At 41.8% G+C, this 27,268-nt stretch overlaps 2 protein-coding genes across 2 annotated transcripts; one reads left to right on the top strand and one right to left on the bottom strand.

Moving 5' to 3' along the window:
- Positions 1-41: 41 nt before the first annotated feature.
- Positions 42-4,026, bottom strand: LOC133904364 (protein trichome birefringence-like 10). The gene is made up of 4 exons (XM_062345830.1): positions 3,457-4,026; positions 1,793-2,188; positions 1,109-1,267; positions 42-845 (listed from the first exon to the last, which is right to left on the bottom strand). The coding sequence occupies exons 1-4, from the start codon at positions 3,891-3,893 to the stop codon at positions 467-469; spliced, it is 1,371 nt and encodes a 456-aa protein (XP_062201814.1). The 5' UTR covers positions 3,894-4,026; the 3' UTR covers positions 42-466.
- Positions 4,027-12,210: 8,184 nt separating this feature from the next.
- On the top strand, positions 12,211-16,194 carry LOC133904388 (cation/calcium exchanger 5-like). Its single transcript, XM_062345858.1, is given in 2 exon segments — positions 12,211-12,947; positions 15,406-16,194. Coding segments are annotated over 2 exon segments (1,236 nt in total). The 5' UTR covers positions 12,211-12,476; the 3' UTR covers positions 16,171-16,194.
- Positions 16,195-27,268: the final 11,074 nt, after the last annotated feature.

Below are 27,268 nucleotides of genomic sequence, written 5' to 3'. Positions count from 1 at the left end.
CCATCGGTACTTGTTGTCTGTTAAAAGAGCGACAGGTTTAGCAGAGTATGTAAACAGCATACAAATTCCCTTCACCATACGCTACATGTTGCCAGCAGCTCTGATTTCGCCGCTTGCTATATATTTACATCATTCACTGCAGGGCCAGCCATGTTCACCATCGCTAGCTTACACTAATAACCTTTGTACGGAATGGAACATACAAATTCCCTTCACCATACGCTAAACTACTTCTACCTCTGCTCAGTTAGTCACTAACCTCAGCATATGCAACAGACACAGCAGGGTGGTGCAGCTTCCTGCAAACAGACACCCAAGATTCTGGCATCCTAATTGGTATGTCATCAGCAGCGTCATCGCCCAGGATGACCATGAGCTTGCTTTGTCATGACGAGCTGCTGCTGGATACACTTCCATCTTCAGTCTTCGCCATTATAGCATTTCCTAGCTCGCCCCTTGTATTTTATCAGCCAGTGTTCAACGTTTCAGTGCCAGCAAGGGGAACATTTTGATCCGTCCGCATATGTCTTTTCATGACGAGGGCATATACAAGGTCATTCCAGGTATCAGGGACTCCAGGTAGGCACCAGTGGCTGCAATCCTGTTTGTAGCGAGGGACAGGTCCTGAAGGGCTTAGGTATACTGAAAGGTGGCCGTCTTTTCGCTGAGCTGTCATCTGCGTCACGTTCAGCATGTCTAACCCATGAAGCTTGGGTCTGAGATTATCCCCAAGAAAATCATTCACGGGTTTAAGCAGGTCAGTCCATTCTTCCAGCGACTTGAGTGGTGTCACATCCGGAAGAGTTTCTAGGTGACAGCTCCCACCAGTGTTCCAGTCACCACCTCTGCAGAACATATTGGTCACTTTTGTTAAAGGGGCAGTTTAACATATCACTGGAAAACACATCTTACTCATCTATTTCGATAGAACTTCCAATAGAATGAAGAAGCAAATGCATGTGCTGTTAAAGGCTTCAAGCACTTTCACAGTAACATAATTTAGTTTAGAACAGATAGAACATAAAGAATCCCAAACACTGTCGAATAATTCTAGAGCAAGGAAACAGATGAGGGAAGTAAGCACTGGTAAGTGAGCGGTCGCACAAACCTGAAATGCACAGGAGCATATGTACGGTAGATGACATGGGTCTTGCTTGTGTTAACTTCTTTGTGAAGCCAATCAGACAATGTCTGTATCGATCTTCGGTAAGCATCTGCAACAGTCATCTCCATTTTCACCTCATCTCCTTCTTGGAAGTAGGCACCGCTGATATAAAACATGACAGCAAGTCAGCAAACCTTGCTTCAACAACTATAGTAAGTAGCTCTAGATGCACCAAAGGAATTTTAAGGGTTTCTGCATTCTACTATAACCACATGGTCCACATCCCAACACTCCATATCCTCAATGTTGCATGGCAAATATCATATGTGAATACATGTCATGGGCGTGGATAATTGGATACTAACCCTTACGAAATAGAAATGCTGTCACATAACTGTCAGCAGTTTGAAATACATTAAGTCTGAAACTGAAAGCTGAGTTCTTGAGCATGATGATCACATTCACTAATCAAAACAATATCGCAAAAAATATTCAATGTATGGAGATAGGGTACACAATTATTTCTCTAAGAAACTACTTATGACATAAAGAACTAGCTGATAGGGTAAACAATTTCATTGACGGTAATATCACTGGCTCACTGCGATCCTAAAAAAGATCACACCGAAAAGAAACTGTTACCAAGAAAAATCATTAAGTCAACATAATCCAAAAAGTCATTCTTACCCCCTGATTGTTTTCTCATTGTTCCACCAGTGCCCAGTGTTGAAGATCAATACATCAGCATCCTTCCACTTACCCCGGTCAGACATCCAATCCATGGCATCCACCCGAATTGTGTACTTAACAATCTCAGGGGCTCCAGCTGGTGCACGACCTTGAAGGACTATAAAAGGAGATCTGTAGTATTCCACAGTGCAATTGTAGTCTCTAAAGTTGAAAATTAAGAAACCCATGTGCTTTGTGATGGGGCTCCCATTAACTTCATAGATGGAGCTCTTGTTTAGAACAGCAGTAGAGAGCATACAAAGTAGAGACTCCCATTGGTTCCTTCCAATCGAATCACCAACGAATACTACTCTTCTGTTTCGTAGCTTCTCTAGCATACTTTTGGCATCAAATCTAACAAATAAAATAAAAAATACAACCAAATTAGAAAAACAAAATCAATTATTCTAGAGCAGAAATGTGGATTGTCCAGATTGTTCCTTAACCCAAACTACAAGCACCAGGTAGACATGATTTACGAAGACACAAAACTCTGCGTACTACTTTCAGTTTCAATACAAGCCACTATTTTCCAGATTTCACCCATTAAGGATCATGATTCATCTGTCCATCAGTAACACAAATGCGTTAAGCATAAGGAACTATTTACTACAGTCATAACTGCAACTTTTGTCCATACATTATATAAGATCATCCAGCAACTGCACCTGCCCTCTGTAGTATGCAGCCTGCACATCCTAAACATGTATAATTCTACTAAATGCCACCATCGGCAGTTCAAATGAAAGGCATGCCCAATTAATGGTAGCAGAGAGTAGCACAATCTGTTGTGATTTTGCTATTTTTGCAATCATGGTGATGGACGAGTCAACATGATTATGACTGATGCTAGCACCACGCAACCGACACTGTAAATCCCTATTGTTAGTTTGTGATATATAGTGTAATGCTGCTGGTGGCATACTGGAATTAGATGATGGGTTCATTTCACAACTAAGCGACATAAGCAACAAACGTTTCTGTTAACAAAGACAGTTGAACATGAGATTAAAAAGGTAAACAGAAAACTGATGTCTCAACAAATAACGGGTGGACGCCACATTTCCATCAAAGGTTGCAAGATGGCAACATCATGACAGACTGACTACGTGCATAGTATTGTTTCCATCAGAGGTTGCAAGATGGCAATACCGTTTAATTAACTAATATATCTTCCCAGGACTGACTATGTGCATTTATTGTTTTCTGACCGAGTGGCAAGCAAAGAGCATTGAGTTTCCAATCGCGCTACGCCTTCCCGAGGTGGGGTGCTTGTCGACAGATTCGTGTTAACAAGGATTCCGATTTTTAAATTGCACAACCATCGATCCACATCTGACTAAGTAGTACCAGTGAAAACTACAGATTGCACTTATTGGAAACTGGGACCAGCATTGTCAAAATAGTCCTGATTCCATCAAAATGTGACGGGATTTGAAGCAAGATTCAGATTTCTTCATTCCAACAAGCTTGCCAATTAAACGGAGACTGTAGGTTCCTCTCACCAGACATTCTAAGCAGTTCCCACTTAAACCCTCAAAACTACCCAAATCCAGTAAGCAAATGGAAGGGTGGCAACTGCCAATGAAGCAAGCAAGAACTGGGTAACAAATCCAACCAACCTTGGGAGATCGCAGCGCGATGGCTGCCACCGCCACTTGGTGTAGGACGCGTCGGGGCGGCCGTTCTCGGAGCACCGGAACCCGACGTCCAGGAAGGGGCAGTCCCTGGAGTCGTACAGCGGGTAACCGTTGTCCCACACCCATTCCCCGTCGAACAGGTCGCACTCCTCCTTCCCCGCCGCCACCTTCCCGCGCGCCTCCGCTGCCGCCGCCGCCGCCGCCGAAGCCTCGGCCGCGATGGAGACCCCGCCGCTCCAGAGCTTCTTGGGCGCCGCCGACAGCGCTGACCCGAAGGCGGCCGAGCAGCGGAGCGAGGCGGCACAGACGAGCAGCAGCAGCGCGGCGCCGGCGACGGCCACCGCGGCGAGGCCCGCCAGGCTGGCCTTCTCCAGCGGGCCCTTGACGGCCCGCCGCTTGACCGGCGAGCCCAACACCATTGCTGCCCGAAGATGCCAAGAACAGGATCCCGCGGAAGAAGCAACGAAGCAAGGATTTCTTGCTTCTCCCCTGGGTACTTGGGTTCTTGGTCCTGCCCCGCTTCGTCCCTCCGCGGTAGGCTAGTCCCAGCAGGAGTCGCGGCGCGTGCGCGTGCGCGACATGAAGACGAGGAAGTGGGCGGCGGAGGTGGCGCGGCGTGTTTTTTAATGAGACGGCGATGGGAAAGCGTATCGGTTTCTGCTTTGATTTGGAGATCCAAGTGTGGGCTTCGTCATTTGGTGTTGGTGAAGTAATTGCTGCACTGGCATCTGCCATTAATTTACTGCAGTAAAATTTGCTTTATTTGTTGAGGTTTTGCTGCAATTCGCCATTTACGGTACAGTTGTCGGTTGGGTGTAAGGCAGAAGTGGATTCCTTCCCGGGTGAGGAGGCTATGAATTAGGACGTGCCGGCTTTGCCGGGCTAGGTAGGAGTGCTGTTCAGACTACCTCTAATGGATTTCTATTAGGAATAAAAAAAAATTATAAACATATTTTCGTTCCCTTTAGTATTTTAACGTTTCCTCTTCATATTTTCTATCGTTAAGGAATTTCTAAGGTCATTCTTTTTAGGACGGAATTCTCTCTCTTTTTCTTTCATAAATCCTTTTGAAGGAAAACTGTTGGAGATGAGAAAAAAATAAAAAAAACGAGAACGGGGAGATAAATCGGGAAGGGAACGAAATGAAGGGGAGATGGTTGGAGATGATCTAAGTATACTCCTCATTATCATTATTATCATCGTCATCATGGGTAATCCTAGCCTAATAGGATCGGTTAGTAATCGTAACGCCTCATATATCTACTTATCTAGAGGTTACTGAATGTTTATCTTAGTCTCTAAGTGTAGTGTTGGTAATCAATGACAATATCTATAGAATAATAATTATGTTAAGAATTGTTAGTAGGTTATTTCATATATGATGCATGGAGGATTGAATACGAATTTATTAAGAAAAATCATGTAATCAAGAGAGATGCATCAAGATTAATGAGCTATATATGATGCTCGTATGATGAAGGAGAAGCTAGAGTGGAAGGGATCTCAGAAGTTGAGGATAATCTCAATAAGATTAATAATAGGCACGAATGCTAAGTTACTTATGGAGATCAAGTAATTAAATATATGAGATTGTCAATTGAGTTTTATGGATCAACACATATGCTATATGCTTTGGAGTGAGTGGGGTTATGTTCCATATAAAGATTGATAATAAGAGTGAAGACCAAGTTGCTTATGAAGATCAAGTGACTTAAGGTATAAAATTATCAACTAGGTTTTATAGACTAACCCACATGCTTTGTACTTGAGAGTCAGTTGGGGTTAGATTTTATAAAAATATATGAATTGAATTGAGATAGTCAATATGCCAAGTTGAAAGAGCAAGATCAAGACAATCTTAGTGGATAATTTGTATGCTTGATATTTGTAGTTCACACCTTAGTGGTGTAACAAATAAATATGATGTGAAAAGAGAAGTCTTCCACACTTGGTGTATAGAAAACAATCAAGTGAACTTCATTAAGCTTCCAAAAAATTAAGAGAGGATCGAGATAGGAAGAAGTGATGATCATCGTCATCAAGAGAAGATAAGTTGATGACGATCCTTGAATATCTATGAGAAGCATCGGGGCTTGAATGATATCCTCGTCAAGTTCGATGGGATTGCTCAAGGTAAAAGTATAAGTAGAATAGGTTTCCTAGTTTTGTCAGTCTTAAGAAGTTTAGTGGGAGATTAAATTATAGGATCGATAGCCGTACTTTCAAGAGGTGCTGTCGAAAATCTTGCTCGACTGTTGTGTTGAGCGCTCAAATCATGTGCTTAGTATGGGATGGGTTTGCGTTGAGATTTCGTTTTAGGAGTCTGGGGTATGTAAAAGGTGTTTTAGATTTAACCCTTTGTTGTTGTGGATCTTAGTAGCGAAAAGAAGTTGTGACCAAGCCTTAGTGGAGTGGTCCTTACTGATCCATGTGATACTTAGTTTAATCTTGAGGGTTAAGCTTTGTACAATGGTTGGAAGTGTCTGAATCGGTTTTCAGAGTATTCTTAGTTTTGATCCTATGTGGTTGAGATCATTAATTCAATAAGGATGTGTAGCCCTCTGAATAAGCTTTTTATAGAATCTAAAATTACCGAAATCGAACATTAGGATCAAAAGTTATCGTTGTTTTTCTGAGTGTCAACTATGCTAATCAGATGTTTCGATAAATAGTTCAGATGTTTCGATGTGTCGGCATATCCAATTTTAAGAAAGTCGGTGTTCTCTATTTGGAGTTAGTTTTGGATTGGATGCTTTCATCCATACATCGAATGTTCCAATGTGTTGTTTTTTTTAGATCTGATCGTTGGGATTTGAAGGATCGGATGTTCTAATATGAGGATTGGAAGTTCTGATCAGTGCAGAATCTTTCTAACAGCTAGTTTTTAGAGTTAGGGTATTTATATCCATTTGCATCCTTACGTGGGGGCAAATTTTTGTAGGGGTTTGAAAGTGTTTTTCTGGTGCTTGCAAAGGCTTGAGAGGTGTTAGAACTTGTTGTTCCACCTTAAGTGCTCCCCTTCTCTCTAGGATGTTTTTGTGATATTCAAGACCTTAGTGGCTTAATGAGTAGAGAGAGTGGTGTGGCGCCTTTGTGGCCTATGGTTGGTGCATTAGTTGTGTGTTTGAGCACTCGGTGTTGGTCGAGCGCGAGTTCGGGAGTTTGTTACTCTTGAAGACCACCGTCTCCTAGACGGCTTGGTGGTGGATTGTCGACGATCTCCTAAAGTGAAGATTGTGAGGAGGTTTGAAAGTGGTTGCGGAACTCACTATCTCTAGAATGGAGGAAGAGTGAGCCATAGTGTAGATGAGGAGTGTATGTGTGCAACCTCGTGAGGAAAATGGTTGAAAGAAACCTGGCTGAAGTGTGATCAAGCTTCCTCAACGGAGATAGGATATCGGTGGATATCCGAACTTCGGTAACAAATCATTTATCTCTGTATTTCCTTACTATTATACATTACATTGATTTAATTACTTGTATGCTTATTTGTATGTGCTTTGATTTAATTTTATGAGATTCAATCTAGCTATTTTTTAAATATATCGAAACATCCGATAAACAATACCAACATTTGATGAATAGTATCGAAACATCCGATCAGTAGGTTCGGACCTTCCGATTAACGTTTCTCGTATATCTTACTATATTTGAATAATCCTTATCACTCTAGACTTATAACCTTCACATTTATTTAGGGTGATTATGCACTAGTTGAGCTTAGCATATTTATATTTTTCACTTATGAAAAATCCATTAGTTTTATTTGCTGGAAGTTTAGAACGACTATTAAACAAGGGGAGGAAGTTTTCAAAAACGCCTATTCACCCCCTCTAGGTGACATTATTATCCTTTTAGTTACTGACTAACACCTATTTCTAGCCAAAACAAAAGTTTATTGACACATTTTGGCAAAGTTTCCCCTGTATCTGCTGGTTTTTCCAAACAAATAAACACACTATATTCACAAACACACACACACGCACACAGATATATAGAGACAGAGCGCAAAAAGTAAACATCACCACCTAGGATTATGATCTGCTATGCTGACAAAAACAAAACCCAAACTATTTAACTAGTCAAACTAGCTAAAACATTATTGAAACATATATATTGACATATGGGTGCTGGCACATGCTGCCAAATGATATTACATCCCTTTCCGAACATGCTGAGATGATAGGGTACATAAAAACCAAACAAAACATAGGAGTAAGTGAAAATACTTAGCAAGTAAAATTTAGAGCCTAAAAGAATAACTCAATGCCGAAATCAATGAAGAACGAGAAATAATAAAGTTTTTCTTTTCTTAAAAATAGCAATGAAACAATAGTTTCCGCCTGAAACGGGTAGACATGAATATATTCTTGCATTTACCGGTAAAACCAAGTGAGTGGGGCTAACACTCACTCATAGGATCCTAAACATAAGAACCAAATTGTACCTCCGGTATCACCGGCGTTTGAATGAAATATAAAGGAATAACTTGCAACTTGATAATTTGAAATGAACACAATCATGAACTTGAAACATGTGAACACATAAGAAAATACAAAAGGGAATACGGATATGGAAAGAAAACAATTTAAGTGGATTAATAAAACATTCAGTGAGCGAATCATGCCATAACACGGGTTTGTCATGCACTTTCCTTAACCGTGGTTAGGATCCGGCTTCACACCTTTAGTACTGACACTTCCTATATCTGAAGAATATATTATACTCAGAATTTGTCCAAAAAAGTTAACATGACTATACATTGAGTATCCGAGCTACGCTCTCTATCTGAATCCTAAAATCCCTGATTCTATCATTTTTCGATAAATTGGACCAATAATCTAGGTTTCTCTTAATCACATGGTTGATTTTAACCTCAACTAACCCTAGATTTCATATGAAACTGTTATACATGAACTGGTTCAATAATCCCTAATTTTGATGACGAGTCCGGTCATCGAAATTCCATTTCCGAACAACTAGGAATTAAGAAGATGTTACCTTAAGTAGGACTGTTCATTCGGTTAATTCAGCTAATTCGGTTCGGTGTATACAATAGTTTGGTATAATACATTTTTGTTACTTCGGTTAATATGGTACTTTCTAAAATACAATTCGGGATCAGTAAATACCAATTTACTTTCTAAAATACAGTTCGGGATCAGTTAATACCATTCGTACCAAAGTTGACACGAATTGAAAAGACACGAATCCTAGACTAACTATACACAGTCACAGAATGTTACTAAAAAATCTAGAACACTACACAGCACAGTTGCACACTTGCACAACACAATCACACATGTAGTCAGGCTACTCACTTACTCAGTTACTCAGGCACACAGCATCAGCAACACAAGGCACAACAGCAAGCAGCCAAGACGGCGGCAGCAGCAACAGCAGCTAACCAGCATGCTGCATGCCCGCGCCTAGCACTCCATCAGGCAGCAGCAGCAGCGCACCAGCATGCCAACGCCCAACAGGCAGCAGCCCAGCACGACAGCACCACTACAACACCAGAACTAGACAACGGACTGGACGACTAATGGTCTAACAGTAACAGCCGGCCCAACACAAAACGATTTATTAGTTTTCAGCTGGCTAATACTGAAAAAACTGAAGTCTTTAAAACAAAGGTTCCTGTAAACCGAACCAAAAATTGAAAACCGTACAAACCGAGAGGTTTATTGGGGAAATAGTAATTTCACAAAGATTTAAAGTTAATCCCTGCTTGAGGCCCCAAAACTACATAATGAAATTGTAGGATTAGTTTCCTACTCCTCCCTGACCATCCGAAATGCGTACACAATTGTACTGCTATATGCTAAAACAAATATGTTTGTATGTGTAGTTGCAATACTAATATCTATGTTCAGCTAATATGCCAAGCTATAATCTGGTTCTACCAAAATAAGTGGCATGCTCCCCATCAGTCATAAATACTTATTATTTTAGACTTGAATGCAACCTAAGTTATTCTACACAACCCTAACCTTATGCGAGAAGATCACGGATTATCCGTGAAACTGACGAAATTCTCGAAAAATCCCTTATTCTCCATTTCTCTCCTTTCCTTTATTTCTTTCCTTTCTTTTTCTTTTCTTTCTTTCTTTTTCCTTTTCTTTTCTTTCTTCTTTTCCTTTTCCTCCTCCCTTCCTTTCTCTTTCTTCCCCTTTTCCCTTCCTTGCTTCTCTCGTTCTCTCTCTTCCGCTCCTGCACAACGATGGCAGAGAGCAAGTGCCCCTTGGCAATAGCGGCTAGAGGCCCGCAGGCTTGTTGACCGGAGACGGTGTGGGCAGGCGACGACAGCGGTGTGGTTCAGCCGGTGCGGCTAGTTGAAGCCGAGTGACAACGAGTGGGTGGCTCGACAGCGCAAGAGGCAGCAACAGGTGGGCAACGATGTGGCTAGCTGAGACCGGTGGCTGCAGCTGACAGCGTAGGTGGCGCAGGGCAGCACAGGTGGCCTAACAACAGTGCAGCTGTGTGTGGCATCGAACGGTGGTGGTGCGATGAGGACGGCGGCAGTCGTGGTGACAACAGGCAACATGTAAGGTGGTTGCGAATTTTAGGGTTAGGGTTATGTGGCTCGAGTTTTGGTCGGTCCCGTGTCGAGGTTTTTAAGGCATCGGGGGCGGCCAACAATCAAAGGTCTGTTCGTCGATTTTTCAATTGATTTTTTTGTGTTTGATGTGAGATTCGGTATTGCAGTAATCTTACGGGTTCTGGCTCTGCTGATTTGATTTTTCACAAGCTATTGCTAGTAATTGGTTGCTCTCGACGATTTCTTGATAGCATCAAGTTTGGGATGATGGTTCTGATTTGTTAGTGTGTGTGTGGTGGGAGGTGGGGGGAGGCAAAAAATGATCAAAGGTATTCCTATTCAACGCACCATCCACTCTCGCAACTGGAATAAACAGTAAATTTACTCTCACAACTGGAAAAGCGATCCCGCAATAGGAAAAAGCACTACCGCAACCAAAAAAAGCCATGAGTTAAATAGCAACCGGAAAATCTATCACTTCTAACTGGAAAAAAGTAGTAAGTTCACTCCCACAACCGATCAAAACCGCTGGCTTCGTGATTTGCACGTCGTGCAATTGGAAATGAATATTGTAATCTCTCGCTAGTCGTTAACCGGAAAATCTATCACTTCTAACCAAAAAAGACCGTAATTTTACTCCCACAACAAAAAAGCTATCCCGTTAACCTTTAAATAGCGATTATTTCCCTCTCTCTCCTCTAATACCCTATAAACCGCCGAAGATCTCCAAATTAGGATTTATAGCCGGTGCTAGTGCCAGCGATTTGAGAAGGTCGTGAATCTCTCCATCTTGCTGTGTTTGCTCCTCGACTTTCACCGACGAGCCAAGATGTCATCCATCGGTGCAAGCGCGGTTGTACTCATAAAATCTCCATCAACACCTTTGTCCATTGCTCACACGCCTTCAATCTCCACCTTGGACCCAATCGACATACTCAGTGACGATGGCATGGCGGGTGCGTTGCTCGGCCATGTCTGCGCTTCTAGACCTTGGCAGGCACCGCCATGGTGGTACCACCCATGGTCCTTGTGGTGCTTGCCGGGTATCGAGGTCCATCATCGGTACAAGTGGTGACACGATGGTAAGCTAGAGATTATTTTCTTGATTAGTTGTAGATGGTTTCTTTGATTATGTGACAAGTTCCCTTATTTAGAGAGGAAATCTTAGAGGCTGATATTCCTTTCCTTGATTAGCTGGGAATGGTTTTTCAGGTTACATGATTAGCTTCCTTATGTTGAGAGGAAATCTTATAGGCTATTATTGCCGACCAAATTAGCTGAAGATTATTTCATTGATTAGCTAGATATTGTTCTCAATTACGTGATTAGTTTTCTTGTTTAGATAGAAAATCTCGCAGGTGGTTATGCTTATACCCCATATATTGTGATGCTATCAAATGAATCTATAAGTGCAGATTTTTTGTTTTCATCTTCGTAGCATATTTTCCGGTTACGCAATGGATATATTCCCAAAAAAGTGACGACCGTTCACCGGAAAAGTGCTTACTGTAAACCAGAAAAGTGATTATTGTTAACATATGTTGGGTTTTTGATTTCTTAATGGGTTTACAATAACACCAATAGTGATATCCGTTAACCAAAAAGTGTTTGCTGTAACCAGAAAAATGTTAACCGTTAACTAAAAAAACATGGTTGTTAATCGGAAAAATGTTGACAGTTAACCGGAAAAGTGCCAAGTTCGTTCGCTTCGGCGGGATCGAGCGGGTCTAGGCGCCGGTGCCTTAAATACTTATTTAAGGCGCATCATGTTAAATAGCACATTAAATATATATCAAGATGAAGAGGGAAAGTAGTCAACGCAGGAAGTCAACTATTTACGCTAAGAACTGAACTGGAAGGATCTTATTTTTATTTTTTCGATAATGATGATGACGACGACAATGACAGAGTGGCCCAGATCGTTAACAGGAGCCCCGAAGGATTAAGCCCAATAGGTGCAGCCACGCCCACAAAAAGGCCCATTTGAATTCTGCTTCCTGGTCAGAGAAACCTGGTACTGGGTCAGACTGGGACGACCTTCTTCCTCCGCGGGACCCACCACCACCACCAAGTTTGGCAGCGGCCACTCGGTCGGCTGCCTCCTGCCTGGGAGCGCCCTACGCGTCGGCGTCCGTGGCGCTCCCCCCAACTTCCCGTCGCTGCCATAGCGCCATCTCCCGAGATTCCTCTCTGATCCCTCGATTCGGCCCACTCCCCACGCGCTCGGCATCCCACATCGGCAAATGGCGTGGCCTCCCCCGCGGAGGAGACCTGCAGCGCCTCCTCCGCCCTCGCCAACCCGCCGGGCCTCCTCGACTACGCCGCCATCCATTCCTGCCTCCTCCGCGGCGACGCCCGCCTCTCCCTCCCGCTCCTCCTCCTACTCCACTTCCGCCTCCTCGCCGCCGCCGCGGGGGCCCGCTTCACCTCCGCCGTCTCCCGCCTCGCCCCTTCACCCTCCATGGCCGCCGTCACGCTCCTCGCGATCGGCAACGGCGCGCCCGACGCGTTCGCTTCCGCCACCGCGCTCGGCGGCGCCGGAGGGATGCCCAGGGCGGGGCTCGCCGCCATCCTCTCCGCCGGCGCGTTCGTCTCCGCGTTCGTCGTGGGCGGCGTCGCGCTCATCGCAGCACCCTTCGCCGTCCCGCCCGCGTCGTTCGCGCGGGACTTGGTCTTCTACCTCCTCGCGGCGTCCGGGCTGTTCTACATCTGCCTCAGCGCCGAGATTTTCCTGTGCCAGGCCGTGGGGCTCGTGCTCTTCTACGTCGTCTTCGTGGGGTTAGTGTTCTACATGGATTTGGGTGCGGAGGGGAAGGCCGTGAGCGCCGCCGAGCTGGAGATGGCTAATGGCAGTGGCCGCGTTGCGATGGACAGTGGAGGATCACAAGCAACAAGCCAACAACACCCTGCTTTGTGTGCGGTGCTCAGCAAAGTATGCATCCAACATGACAGTTAGGGCATGCTTGTTTTAGCTTCAAATTGTGAGAATATAGTTCATAGAAGCTTATTTCCACTTAGATTATGGATTGTGGAATTTCGCAATACAACTTGATTTATGGATTGTGAGAATCAGCTTATATATTTTGACCGTTTATTTTTGTTTTTGTTTTTAGGGCTAGAATCTAGAATCAAAATAAAAAACAAATAAGGCCTTAGTCTGTGTGCTTACTTGAGTCGTTTTTAATGTCCAATGTGTTAGTAGTAGACAGGGACAGAGATTCTAATGTAGGCAATCTGTTTGGTTGTGCTTGTAGCCTCAGATGGAACGTTCTCACTTGAAAATGTTGAAAGTTGTTGATTGTTTATCTGCAACTGTCATCACTTAGTTGACTTTCCCCCTTTTTCTGGAGTACATTTGACGCTTGGGTTGAACACTTAGTGACTGGATTCAAATGTGGGGAAACAGTCAAATAAATTACCCCAAGCAGCAAATGTTTAGGAGAAATCTCAGTAGCTGGTAACAATTTTTTTATAATTTGCAGAGTGGTAACCTCCAGGAAAAGATCACTAAAATGTAAATAGTTAGAGAGGTATACATTTTCCATGCTGGCCAGAAAAGTATTCCTCAAGACATAATCCTTAGTGTATTAATCCACTAGCAACTTGGCAATGTTACTTAATCACAGGAAATAAAAAGAGTGAAGTCCACTAACAGTCCCTAAACTTGTCCCGCATTCTCGTCCAGGTCCATAAACTCTTAAAATGCAGATTGATGCCCTTAAACTTGCTAAATATACCACGTAAGGTCCGAAATGTCCTAGTCAGCATTACTCACCTACATGGCATGTTGACTTCTGACAACATGGACATCTCCTTACTCTCTCATTTCTCTGCTCCTCTCTCTCTCTTTCTCCACTCTACCTGACGGTGACATGGCCGGTAACAGAGAGCTAGCTATTCGTTGCCACTCCTCGTCGTGCCAAACAAAACTGAGTAGCAGCGAAGCGACCATGGTTATCCCCGAAGTCGATTGCTCCCTCTTTCGCCGTACACCTGACCAGATGCGGTGCATGGGCAAGTGCCTAGATCCAACTCACGACAGTGGAGTGGGAATGGTGATCTCTGTTGGGGCACTACCGGAGGAGCAGCACGAGGTGGGAATGATGATCCAAATCGCTCGAGAGTCCTCACCATGGTCACCGCCGTCCCAAGCCTCCTCCATAGGTTAGCGCCGCAAGTGGCATCAGGGAGAGGTGGGCATCTTCAGCTCAGGGGCTGCGGCGGTAGGGCCTAGATAGGGAGGGAGTGAAGACTGAAGAGGGCACCATCGGCGGCGAGGTCTCACAGAAGACGAGGGTGGAGAGGGGATGAAGTAAGGAGGAAGGAGGAAGGGGCAAGACGGTCATTTCACATCAGGAATTTGGGCTAAAAAAGGAAAATACTAGATTATTGCCATGTCCACATCAACATCCAAGGGGGTACAGGGGGTTTTGACCTCGTATGGTACATTTAGTAAGTTATGGACCCACAATATGCATTTTAAGAGTTCATGTACCTGGATGAGAATGCGGAACAAATTTAGGGACCTCTGGTGGATTTCACTCAAATAAAAAACTTATGAACTGACTGGAATGAGGATGAGCATCACAAACTACTCTTTCTTCATGCCACCCACTTTGCAGCTTCGCTTATTCCCAAGAGGTCCAATACATATCCTTGAATCACTACTAAACCAAGCACCCAACCTAGCCAATCAAGCTTATGGGCAAATGAACTTTGCCAGTATCAGCTATATCTAGAACGGGTGAATATTCAATAGTCTTGCTGACATTTTTTATGTTTTCTGCTCATAGTCGTAGTTTTGATGAGCAGACAAATGATTTATCCAACTCTTGCATGGGTAGGTTAGGTGTTTGGTTTTAGTATGTTTCGGGGTAAGTTGACTATTGTCTGGACCTCATGCCTTCCCTTTTTTCTCCTCTAGAAAAACTGGACATTTGGTGATTAGATGGAGCAACTATAAAGAAAACGAAATGTTTGTAGAGGGAAAGTGAGAGGCATAGAACTATAGAAGTGAATTATGATTGTCTTCCTCTTCTGCCAAATTCATCAATAGCTGAGTATTTTCCAGCACATGTATTTTCCAGCTTAGGCCCCTAGCAAATATAAGATTTTGTTGTTCCTCTCTAGCAGTTTATGGAGCTTTAGAAGATTGCACATTGCTCAACTTGGCAAAAGATTTGTTTGCATCCATTATGAGCTGACGGGATGGAGCACTTATGCTAATATATACTACTAGAAAACCCTTCAGAACCGTGAGGCTGAATGGAACAAAGCTCACACTGCATCACTTCACGTATGCTCAACTTGTGAGGTTGTGGGAATTAACATTTTCCTCTCATTCTCTTCATTTTTTTCACGGTACTGATTAGTATCCCTACCTCTGGCAGGTAACAAAAGTTTGGGAGTGGCCCATTGCATTTGTTCTGAAGCTTACAATACCATCAACCCTTCCTTCTGAATGGAACAAAGTTTACATTTGTGCGAACATCTGTCTATGCCCTCTCATCCTCCTGTATTCTTTCAGTTCATTCATTCCTTTGGATACCCAAATAGTGTTTCTTCTCCCTCAAATCCGCTTCCCTCTATGGTCTGTTGTGCTTTTTGCTAGCTTTTGTTTGGCTCTATCCCACGTCCTCTTTGAGAAAGAAGCCTTAGAAACAGAACACATCGCAAGTACCCTCATTTCTTTCATAATGAGTGTCATCTGGATCTCAACCATGGCTGGAGAGCCCCTGAACTGCCTCGCAGCAATTGGAGGTATCATGGATTTCCCTCCGGCTATACTTGGCATGACGGTCTTGGCTTGGGGGAATTCTGTGGGTGACTTCGTCTCTGATGTGGCATTAGCCAAGGCTGGCCAACCTACGATCGCCATTGCTGGCTGCTTTGCTGGTCCAATGCTCAATATGCTGGTTGGATTGGGAACTGCCCTAGTAGTACAAACAGCAAGAGTGTATCCCTAAGCTTATGTACTCGAATTCCATATTGGAATCGTTGTTGCATTTGTATTTCTTCTTCTAAGCTTGATGGGCGCCCTGTTGGTGGTCAGCTGGGCTAGGTTTCGGGTACCCAGATTTTGGGGCTACTGCCTTATGGGGCTATACATCATGTTTACCATAGTGAGTATTGCTATTGCGAGCTCTGCTGGATGATACTTGATTTTCTTTTACAAACAGCAGATTCAGGTTATGCTATTTGGGTGATTTCTTTCTAGAATTTGGGTGGAAGAAAGCAAACTTCACCATGCTCCTAAGAATAGTGGCATGTCTGTATAATTCTTGATCGAATATATTCCAAATACCCTTGTTCTTTTATCCTGGGAGACAACGCCGAGGGTCGCCTGTCAGGATTGTCGCAGATTTTTTATTTTTTATTATTTGAGAGGGTATAAGGGAACGTACACAATCTACACATTCACACCACACGCGTGTCTATACACACTAGGATTATCGCAGATGCTAGTTATTTTTTAGGAGGGATGGAATTATATTAAAACAATAGCACAATACATCCCCATGTTACAACAACAGACCCTGTGAAAAAGAAATTTTACATCCAAGTACCCAGGGTCATCTTTAGGAGGGTCCGCAAGGTTGTCGCCGCCGCCGCCGCTTGACGTCCCGCAACACCAAAGATTGGTTGGAGCCCGAAGGCAAATCCTGCCCCGACGAAGAAGCATCAAAGTTTTTCACCAACAAGTGCATCACGGCGAACAAGTCCGTGCAATCTTGAAACAATGAACACCCTGACATCGCTACACGGTCGATGGTCGTAACTTCGTCGTTGTGGATTGGATATGGCACATCGAGCTCCAACACAAATCTGCTGCCACCGCCGAAAGCACATGGTCAGAAGCAAGAACCACGATCGTCGGTATAATTGACGACCCGATAAGCAAGATCCACCGCCGTTGAAGAACTCACCGGCGAGGAAAAGGGACCGCACGGGGGCATCACAAAACTCCATCCCATCTCCAAAAAAGGAATAGAGAAACTAACCTCATCCAACCTTCACCGGATCTAGCACCACCAAGGACGCCATCTCCGGAGCAGTTGATGAGGAAAGAGACTATGGGCGGCCAGGATCCGACGCCATCGCCAAAACCAGAGCCAGCACCACTAGACAAAACCCCCTCCATGCCTTTGCCGAGAATAGCACCACCGCCAGCTATATGCTCAGAAACAGCCAAAGGAGAACAAAAGTGCCCAAGCGCGCTACACACTATTGTCAACCTCGATCTAACCTAGCAAACTACCCTATACTAAGCTAGATATCTACAGCCGGCATCGGATCTTACTTCCCCTCCCCTCCGCCGGCCGGAGAGACCCCCTGAGCGGAGGGAGGAGTAGAGGAGTCGGCGCCGGAGCGAAATCGCCTGTCTCTACTGTAGCAAGGGAAAAGAGGAGAAGAGTCGAGACTGTTGGTCAGCGCAGATGCTAGTGAATCAACAATTTCCATGTGCTTGTGGGTCTCGGGCTAGGCCAGTGACCTGTGCAGCCCACGCACGCGTGTGAGCACATCGCCATGCGGCCAGCTACGCCGCCGCCGCATCGCGTGCCCTGCAGCTGATGCGTGGAATTTTTAGATTTTAATCCTTTTTAAAACTTTTTCTACACATAATTCTATGAGAAAATAATGTTAAAAATAAATCTTTTTTACAATGTTATGACATTTCGTACCTTGGATACAGCATGAACACAAAAGGAAGAAAAAATATCGTGAAAATGTAGGGATTCTCTGGTACAATGAAATGCCACTTCAAATCTAGTTGAAAACGGAGTGCAGACTTTCCCAGTTACTATGTGCCTACTTATTGGGATTTTGCGGGACCGTGGCACTTAGGCCATCTTATTCGAAGAGAATAAAGCTTGTTGTACCTGTTCTCGGCCAATCATTTTTGTCTTTTTTACGAGTACTTATATCTAATTAGGACACATTAAAAAATATACTTGTATGTTTTTAAACCTATAGTATGTACATCTATTTTTAGTAAAAAAAATATCTGAACATGATGAACATGAGTATTTTATTCTATTTTTGAACTTTTTACGTCTAAACTCTTAACACTTATCTGTAACCTGCTTCAATGTGTGGCAAAAATAGATAAAACATTTGATAAAAAATACATCGGTTCGTTTGCTCTTAAATGCAGTTATATAAGCAAACTAGAATATATTCGTGAGCAATTTAAGAAATATGTTAAGGCAATTTAGATCTGATGGTTAACAAAATTTGTAAATAAATTAGAACAATTTAAAGATAATATTAAATCTAGCTATTACATATTTTCAATAAAAAATGAGAATAATTTTGCTGCAAACAAATTTCAGAAAAAAAAATAGTTTAAACTCACAAGTAATTTTATATACGTCAAAAATAAAATAAACATGTACGTGCAATTTTTAAATTTTACTTGTAATTAATATAATGAACAACTCTCTTATCAATTTGGTACATCCATACAATCCAAAGCAACAAAAGGGTTGAGGACTAGTACTGGTAGTACAAGAGATCAATCTGGAAGCACAGAGAAACCACCTAGGTTTCCTAACCACCTGGGCACACAGCATTCCTGCATCGTTAGTACAAGATTCTAACATAAGATACTCCGTCAAAGCAGGCATGCGATACAACTTAAAATTAAGACAATCACAATGGAAGGCCTAATTATTTGTGAACATAATACTCCAACTTGTATTATTATCTGATGAATAAGCATGTCGAAATGAGCGTACCTGCGTGCGAAGATTCTTTTCTTTTCTTGCTTCCCTTTTTCTAATTCTTGTGTTTTCCCTGGCCGTAAAAAACTCAGTGCCTGTCGTTCTCATGACAAGGAAAGAGTGAAAAGCATTTCAGCTCATTTTTGTTCTATACTAGTGCGTTAACATACTCACCAACGTACTAACCACAGGCATGGAAAATAGAAGTTTGATTTTTTTTCATATCTAGAGTTTTTAATACTTGAGTCTTGTTGCATGAGCTAATATGGTATAGATTCCATAAGCGCCTGTTTTTGAGGAGAATCATCTCGGGCTTAAATCAACAAAAGTTTAAGCTCATAAAAATGGTCCCTTCACATCAAAGTATTATAGCATCTAGACTCCTAGATAAGTAGTAAATATTTTAGTGATTAATAGTAATCGTATTATTGTGTTTAATAAATTTGCTTTGAAGGAAAATTAAAGAATTAGTTCGCAATGTTGTTAGGCAATCTTGATCCCTTAATTGATTAGATGAACGATCAAATGATGTGAACATCAAGATTAATGACTTTTTAGTTCTAAGTTTCATAAAAAATAAAGGGCACTTACAGTAGCATAAACTCTATTTTTCATTCTTTGACCGTATTATAAAGAGAGACTAATAGTAGTAGTTTGATCTAGTTAAGTCTAGATCTGGTTAGATGCACACTCGTGAAATTCTAACACTATGTAGCTCAGATAAGCCTATGGATGAGTTGAAGTGAAGATATGATTTAAAAAAGTTTAAATTGTACAAGTTCTGAAAAATATCTATACGCCGAATGGTCCGGCACTGAAGCGTTGTACATGTCGAAGCTTTTATCTTGGCGCTCTTGTACATGCTAGATGATCCGACGATGTAAAGTTGGCTACGCCAAAGTATTTCTCAGAAGATAAACTTCAAGTTTCTACACGCTGGATGATCCGATGTATACACCATATGTTTTGTCGAAGTAAAGTTCAGGGGGTTTCTGTTCTATGGAAAATATGACTTTTACTCACCGGATGGTCTGATGTATACATCGGAGGCTTCGACGGAGTATTTAGTACAGTAACGGCTAGTTTGGGTGGACGATACACACTGGATGATCCGGTAGAGCCTGTGCATGCTGGATCATCTGACGTTTACAAAAACTGTGGGTGGTTAGGCAACGACTAGATTTGAACCTCTAGCCTATATATACTCCCCTATTTCGTCTCCCTAGGAACATTTGCCATTTAGAAGAACTAAAATACTTAGTGTGAGATCAAGAGACAAGGTAGTGTACTAAAGTGATTTGCAAAGTTTTTAATTGAAGATTAAAATATCATTAGTGCAAGTAGAGTAGCAAGTGTGCATTCATCTGTAGTTTAGGTTTGATTTAGGTCAAATTATTAGCTTGTTACTCTTGGTGGTTGGCAACACCTAGCCAGTCTTGATGATTGAATGTATCTTTGTGAACTTTTAGAGATTTTGTGGGAGCTCAAAGAAGAAGCTTTGTGCTTGGTTTGAAGCCCACTAACTTAGAGATGAAAAAGTGACTATCACTATAGAACACTTGAGTCTTGATGGCTTAAAAAGGAGCAATATCTTTAGTAGATGCTTCAACGAGAATCAGGGAAAGTACCAACTCTTTGATAACTCGAAAAAAAAAATCGATGTCTTCTTATCTATCTCTTTATTTTTCCGTATTTACTTTTCTTGCAAGTTAAAATTCTATCTAGTTTGGTCTTTATAGTTGCTATTTTCTATTTAGACTAAGGTTATTTACTTGTTATAGATTTCGTTTGACAAAGTTTAATTAGAATACAATTCAGCCCCCTCTCCTACAATAGTTTGGAGCTAGCAATTAAAGGTGACAGTTCTGCATCAGTTTGATTCCTTTGCGGGGCATCTAGACCACTGATTAAACTTCACAAACACGATTAGGAGAAGCTAAAGAAAATTCAGAACGGCACTGAATCACATGGGCTAGATTCTCTCTGCAGTCCACGAGTCGTGCCAAAAAAAAAAATCTCAAATATTTTCAGCTGTTTGTTCAGTACGGGTCCGACTAACGAAATGCTAACTCTAGAAACTTCTTGTAAATATATCGACGAGATAGTGAAAGTTGAAATTTTGCAAAAATGGCTTCACAAATGTTTGCAGAACTAGCCTGATCTATGTAAACCTGTTTAAGGTGAGAATGGCCCCAACTACAACTGTTGTGGCTCCTAGCAGAAGCAGTAATACTCCTTCCAAACGAAAATGAAAAGAAAAAAAAGTAAAGTAAAATCATATCATTTATGCAGTCAAACCTCGCTTTGATCAATGATATTGTATATAGTATATACATCAGTTTGAGTTTGAGATTGAAAAGTTATATATATGATTAATATGGTAAAATCAGTCACAATATTACATTCTTATAACCTTCCTTGGATATATGGGAAATTGATAACAAAGTTTGTTCATGAAATTGACATCTTTTTTATTCAAAAAATAAATAAATAACATCAATTTCTAAGTGACTAGATGGATTACACTCCGCCCCGTTAACCAGACAACCACATTAACTAAACAGAACTTATACTGTGCTATCATGGAACTGTTTTTGTTTTATTCGGGTTATTTGTAAAGAGATGAAATAGCCGAATGGTGCTCAATGAAGAAGTGCAAAAATTTCAGCCACTCCTGCCACGCCATTGTGTCAAATTGTTACCACAAATGTTGAGCCACTTTTCGATGATTCCTTGCTCCTTGATCACCGTAAGAATATTGCTCAAGATTTTTTTTTGACAAATTTGTTGTGTGGGGTCTCTGTTTGGTTCTCTAAACCGTGCTGATTTGCTCTGCACAGTCTTAGCCCAACTTTTTCTTTATCAATGCATTAGGCAGCTCTTGGTTGTTCGTTAAAAAAACAATTACAAGGTGCCTGATGTAACATGCACTTCCATCTAGCACACACTGCACACCGGGTTTTGTTTTACTCGTTTTATTTTGTTTATATGTGACTATCAGCGCGTATCATGGTATACATAAGTTCTTTTAAAAAAACGAAATGACGTACATATATTCGTTTGTTCTTAATATAGTCACTCACTAGTCACTACCAATCAAATCAAGTACTTGAGATTAAAATAAGACTATCTCTAACCATATTTTCTTCGTTTCATTTTCTTCCTCATTCCATTTCTCATTTTTATTCTTTTTATTTTCTCTCATCTCTAACAACTTCATTTTAAATAGAATCGTGAAGAGAAAGAAGAGATAATTTCATCCTGAATGGAATGATAACCTTAGAAATTCTTTCTGACAGGAACCGTGAAGAAAAACCGTTAGAACACTGAAGAAAATGAAAATCCTATCGTGAATAAATTCTGATCCCTAAAGTGAAACCGTTGAAGATGCTGTAATTGAGCATTTTTATTGTGCTTACCAACTATAAACATGATAGTCCGATAGCGATAGATAAATTGAATAAATGGAGACAAACCCACTGAATTCATGTCTGTTCATCTTTGGCGCGCGAGTATTTTTAACATGATTTAAGACTTCTGCAATACCAATGTAGTAATGTACCTCGAACTGAATTTTCTGTGTGCAGACATTTAAATAATTGAGAGATATCTCGTGGAAACTGTTTCCAACTAGGATAATACAGTCAACTTCGCTTTCCATTACGGCTGAGGAGATCGGATGTGTTTGGTTTTTCAGATAAGGTTTTCTTGATTTATCAAATGGTTTTCTCAATTTTTAGTGAAGTTTAATTAAAAATTTAAAAATAGTTCAATCTTATAAAATCAATAACTAATTTATCTGAACTTCAGATAAGTGAAACAAATTTTATTAATTTTTTTTAAATTATCTACATGATAAAAATATTTATACTTATAAAAAAGTTGAAAATTTTCTGTGAGAAAATGTATTTATTAAACCAAATTAAATGCATAGTTTATTCTTTGCTAATAAAAAAATCATGAAACTAATTTTTTCAATCTTCTTACATAATACTATATCTTTTAAAATTACATTAACTCATGAATTAAATATTGTAATATACATGATTGTGTAAATGTGTTACTACTACATTAACTTGTAACCCTGCTCTCACCATTTGCATTTCTTTTCTTTTTTCTTTTTGTCTTTTCAGAAGGTACGTGACAATCCATGGCCACGGGAGCTGAAGTATCATGATTCATGCGTGCTCGCCGGCGATATCTGGAAGAGGGCAAGTTGCCGGTGGGCGTTCGTGGTTGCGTTTCATCCCCGCGTGCAGACGTGAAGATACCTCGATCGCTTGCCGTTCACAAGGAATCCCACGCAATGCGTATCCATCACCGTCGTCCTCACCTCGTCGCTAGCTCACTCACACGACTTGGCTTGTCACCTTCTTCTGCGCTCCAGACTCTTCCTTGCTATGTATGCGTCTTCCTCGCCGCATCGATGTGAGCATCCTCCATTTCTTCTAATCTAACATTTCTCGCTGCCCAATTTTCCATACCATCAACAAAGTTGAAGCCTTGTTTAAAAATATGATTACACAAAACTCTTTGTTTTAAGAGGTGCAAGAATAGAATAGGTAACCATCTCTTGATATAGTGGCAGAGACATGAGCGTACGACTTCATCATATGATTTAAATGTTAGTGCCTACGATTTACATAGATACGAGTATTTTCAGTGTTATCATCTGTATGCCTATGATAAGAAAATATTTGCGTATATGTAAGTGCAGGTATGATCTATCCTCCAACCTAATCGACTCATCTGCCATGGACCACTAGGTCTCTGAATTCGTCATGACAATCTTCTGCAGCAGTCTCGGGGTATAGTTGTAGGACTCTTCGAAACTTCCAAACAACATTTTCAACGTCTTCTGTTTCGCTCGTCACGTGATGTGGTAATTAATCAATATACCCGTCTTAGTCTGCACCTCCTCCATAATAGATTTTGGAGACAAACATATGTTCGTGCCAACAAGGGTGATGATGAGTTAGGCTATGAACCTCGTATCAACGGCGTGTCTCACATTCCTAACAGCCTATTCGCTGCATGTATGTGGAGTGTGTCTACTCAGCACAAAATAGTTCTCGTATTTCGGCTTATGTGCTCGTACGAAGTAAGGACAATTCGAGTGCTTGATACACCTGACCTCATACTCCATATGGTTAGATCGAGCGCACTTGTGGTCCCTTCTTATGATTGCAACATAGTTGCTAATAAAGTGGATGACCTCCTCCCTATTCCGAAACCGTTGTCTCACCTAGATGTCACTATTCTAATATCCCCAGTTATATAGAGTGTTATACTCAACGATGGTACAATCTAGCAGCCTAGCACCATGAAAGTACTGGATCGCCGGCACCGGATCATCGTTGTCAGTACCTTCTTCATCCCCGTTACCACCGGCTTCATCATCCATTTATCCTTCATCTACCTCACCATAGTCCACTTCAGGTCCCTCTATACCGGAAGTGCCCTCCCTGATATGCCCTCCCTCCTCATCATGTATCACATGATGGTCTGATCCTTCCACGATAGGCACCGCTCACCTTGCACCAGTCGTGATACTATTGTTGGAGCAAGAGTTCATCTTGCCCCAGCAAGTACGGCGAGAATTTCTCTAAGGAGGAGACTCAAGGTTGGAGACGAAGTTTAAGAGAAAGGAACACCACGAATGTATTGATGGTAGAAAAAATGGATTGCTCTGGGAGGAGTATTACAGCGAGACTTGGTGTATTTTCACCTTTGTGTCTCTTTTGCTATCTTGCTCATCTTTTTTCCCTCTGCACAGAGGACCATGGCCTCCTATTTATAGGACCGAGCATAACTTAGCATACAAGTTATCATGATGTATAAATATTTGGGATATGACTAAATTACTAGGTCTTATACCGGATAACTACCTTCTACCCTATCGGGGAGATAAATATCCACCGTGATAATTATCGTGGTGCTTGCCCCCTGAAGGGGGCGAGCCGGTCGCCGATTGCGGCCCGACGCCGCACTGTCAGGGGTGTCAGGATAGCCTCCATCACGCCGGGGTGTTAGAGCGGCGTCCATAAGCCTAGGCCTTTAATGCCGGTCACTTCCTTACAGGCAAAGCACGATCGGTGCTCTCCTTCCGGCAGATCTTTTCCAAGGCCTGTTGACTCACTTTGCTACCTTCGAGAAGGCAGCCCGAGCAGCCCGAGGCAGGGGCCTCGGGAGTCATGGAACTGAGAGGTGAAAGCTTTGGGAAACAGAACTTCGGAAGGCTGGGGCTTTGGGAGGTCGAAGCTTCGGGGGACCGAGGCTTCGGGAGGTCGGGTTTTTGGGAGGCTTCGGGAGACCGAGCCGGCTGAGCCAAGGGAAGGCTTCGCAGGTACGAAGGGGTGCCATGAATGGATCTGATGGCTTCGGAGATCGAGCCTTTAACTAAGGGTCCGGAGATCAAGGCTCCGGAGGGACCTAGATGGTAATCTTCAACCATTATCCTCAACTTGGTCTATTTTCCCCCAATAATGATGTTTACGTATACTCCTATTTCAAAGTTCTCTTCTAATACCTTGCGTAAGTACAAAGTCTATACGTTGTTTCTTTTCAAATCGAACAACGTAGGGATAATGATCGAGCTGTTTGGCACAAGACGTGGCCGCACACCATCTAGGACAACATTGTAGGACCGCTGGTTCACACGCAAAATGCTCATAACATGTGATTTTAAGCCTTCTAGATCAATAGGTAGCTCAACCGTACTCTCTACGTACTGACAGTTCTGAATTGATACGAGCCTCCCATACAAAACAGCTGGACGTTCTCCATAATAAATATGGATAGTCATAGCGTCTCTGTTAAACAAACGTAAATGAGCAAATAACTACTTAGATATATATACCATAAACAGCTAATTACGCCCCATACATTATCATAACTCCGGTTATCATGCCTATCGCGAGATTAAAATTATGGTTACACTATATTAGATTCTGTTACGAGATCATAATTACTATTACGAGATCATAAATTATGCAAATATTATACCTACTCTATTTTATCAACTTAATACTATTTAACCAATGTATTCAAACGGAATAAATACTCTACTTACTCTAATTACATTTCTAATCTAAATATTAAATACATACATAATCTACATACTTACTATTACGGAAGACTGCCCTCTCCTCGCACTGCTGCTATACTCTTACTCACGCTCGACTGCTGCTACACTACACCTGCTCGCGCTCGACTGCTGCTTCAAATGCTGCTCGTGCTCGCGCTCACCTGCTGCTCTGCTCACGCAGGCAATCTGCTCTACTCGTGTTCAAATGCAGGTAATTGAATGCGCGCGAGCCAATTTATAGCAGCCGCCCGAGAGCAAAAAGGTAGCGACCAGCTGGCCGAGAGAATAAAGCAAAAAGCGAAAGCGAAAAAAAAAGTAAAGTGTGATGTGACATGACGTGACGGCACATGGTGTACGAAAAAGTGTATTTCGGCACACTGTGTATCGAATACATATTGTTTCCTGTACTCTGCATACGGTGTGCCGAATACAGGTGCTAGATTTATGAATACACCAATATATTATCTATTTCAATAAATACGCTTATATATATATATATGGTACAAATTCGTATTTTTTTCTCACATCAAATTATCCTGCAATAGTTTGGAGCCAGAAATTAAAGGTGACAGTTCTGCATCAGTTTGATTCCTTTGCAGTGCACCTAGACCACTGATTAAACTTCACAAACACGATTAGGAGAAGCTAAAGAAAATTCAGAACGGCACTGAATCACATGGGCTAGATTCTCTCTGCAGTCCACGAGTCGTGCAAAAAAAATTCTCGAATCTGTGGGTCGTTGTTTATCCAATATCCAATGCTGTGGGCGCCCATCGGTTTCTGAAGAAGATTTTTTTTTCATGTGTTTGTTCAGTACGGTGCTCAATGAAGAAGTGCAAAATTTCCAATCATTCTTTTTTTTCCTGCCACTTCATGCTCGCATGAGCTCGCTATTGGGCGAGCCGAGCCGGCTTAGTCAAAATTTCCAGCTAAAAAACTGGTTCGTCTCGGCTTGGGCTCGTCAAAAGCTCAAGTTTTTGCACTATAAGAATATAACTCAAGTTTTTTTTTTTACCAATTTGCAAGGTGCCTGATGTAACATGCCACTCCATCTAGCACACTGCACACCGGGTTTTGTTTTACTCGTTTTATTTTGCTTATATGTGACCATCAACACATATCATATACATAAGTTCTTTTTGTAGAACGAAATGGCATACATAAATGTGTTTGTTCTTAATATAGTCACTACCAATCAAATCGAGTACTTGAGATCAAAATAATGGAGTATTTTTATTGTGCTTACCAACTAACATGATAGTCTGATAGCGATAGATAAACTGAATAAATGGAGACAAAGCCACCGAATTCATCTGTTCATCTTTAGTGCGCGAGTATTTTTAACATGAGTTAAGACTTCTGCAATACCAATGTAGTAATGTAGCTCGAACTGAATTTTCTCTGTGTGCATAAATTTAAAGAATTGATTGATATCTCATGGAA

This window comes from Phragmites australis, chromosome 22, assembly GCF_958298935.1.
Source record: "Phragmites australis chromosome 22, lpPhrAust1.1, whole genome shotgun sequence".
Classification (NCBI taxonomy): Eukaryota; Viridiplantae; Streptophyta; class Magnoliopsida; order Poales; family Poaceae; genus Phragmites; species Phragmites australis.
The sequence above is the reverse complement of the archived record's forward strand: the minus strand, read 5'-3'. Positions and strand labels throughout refer to the sequence as shown.

What these genes read in the sequence shown, in the direction of transcription:
- LOC133904364 (XM_062345830.1), bottom strand. Translation starts at nt 3,893, where the DNA reads ATGGTGTTGGGCTCGCCGGTCAAGCGGCGGGCCGTCAAGGGCCCGCTG. An exon ending in TCGCGCTGCGATCTCCCAAG is followed by an intron (nt 2,189 to 3,456) that starts GTTGGTTGGATT and finishes TTTATTTGTTAG; the next exon opens with ATTTGATGCCAAAAGTATGC. An exon ending in AATGAGAAAACAATCAGGGG is followed by an intron (nt 1,268 to 1,792) that starts GTAAGAATGACT and finishes GTTTTATATCAG; the next exon opens with CGGTGCCTACTTCCAAGAAG.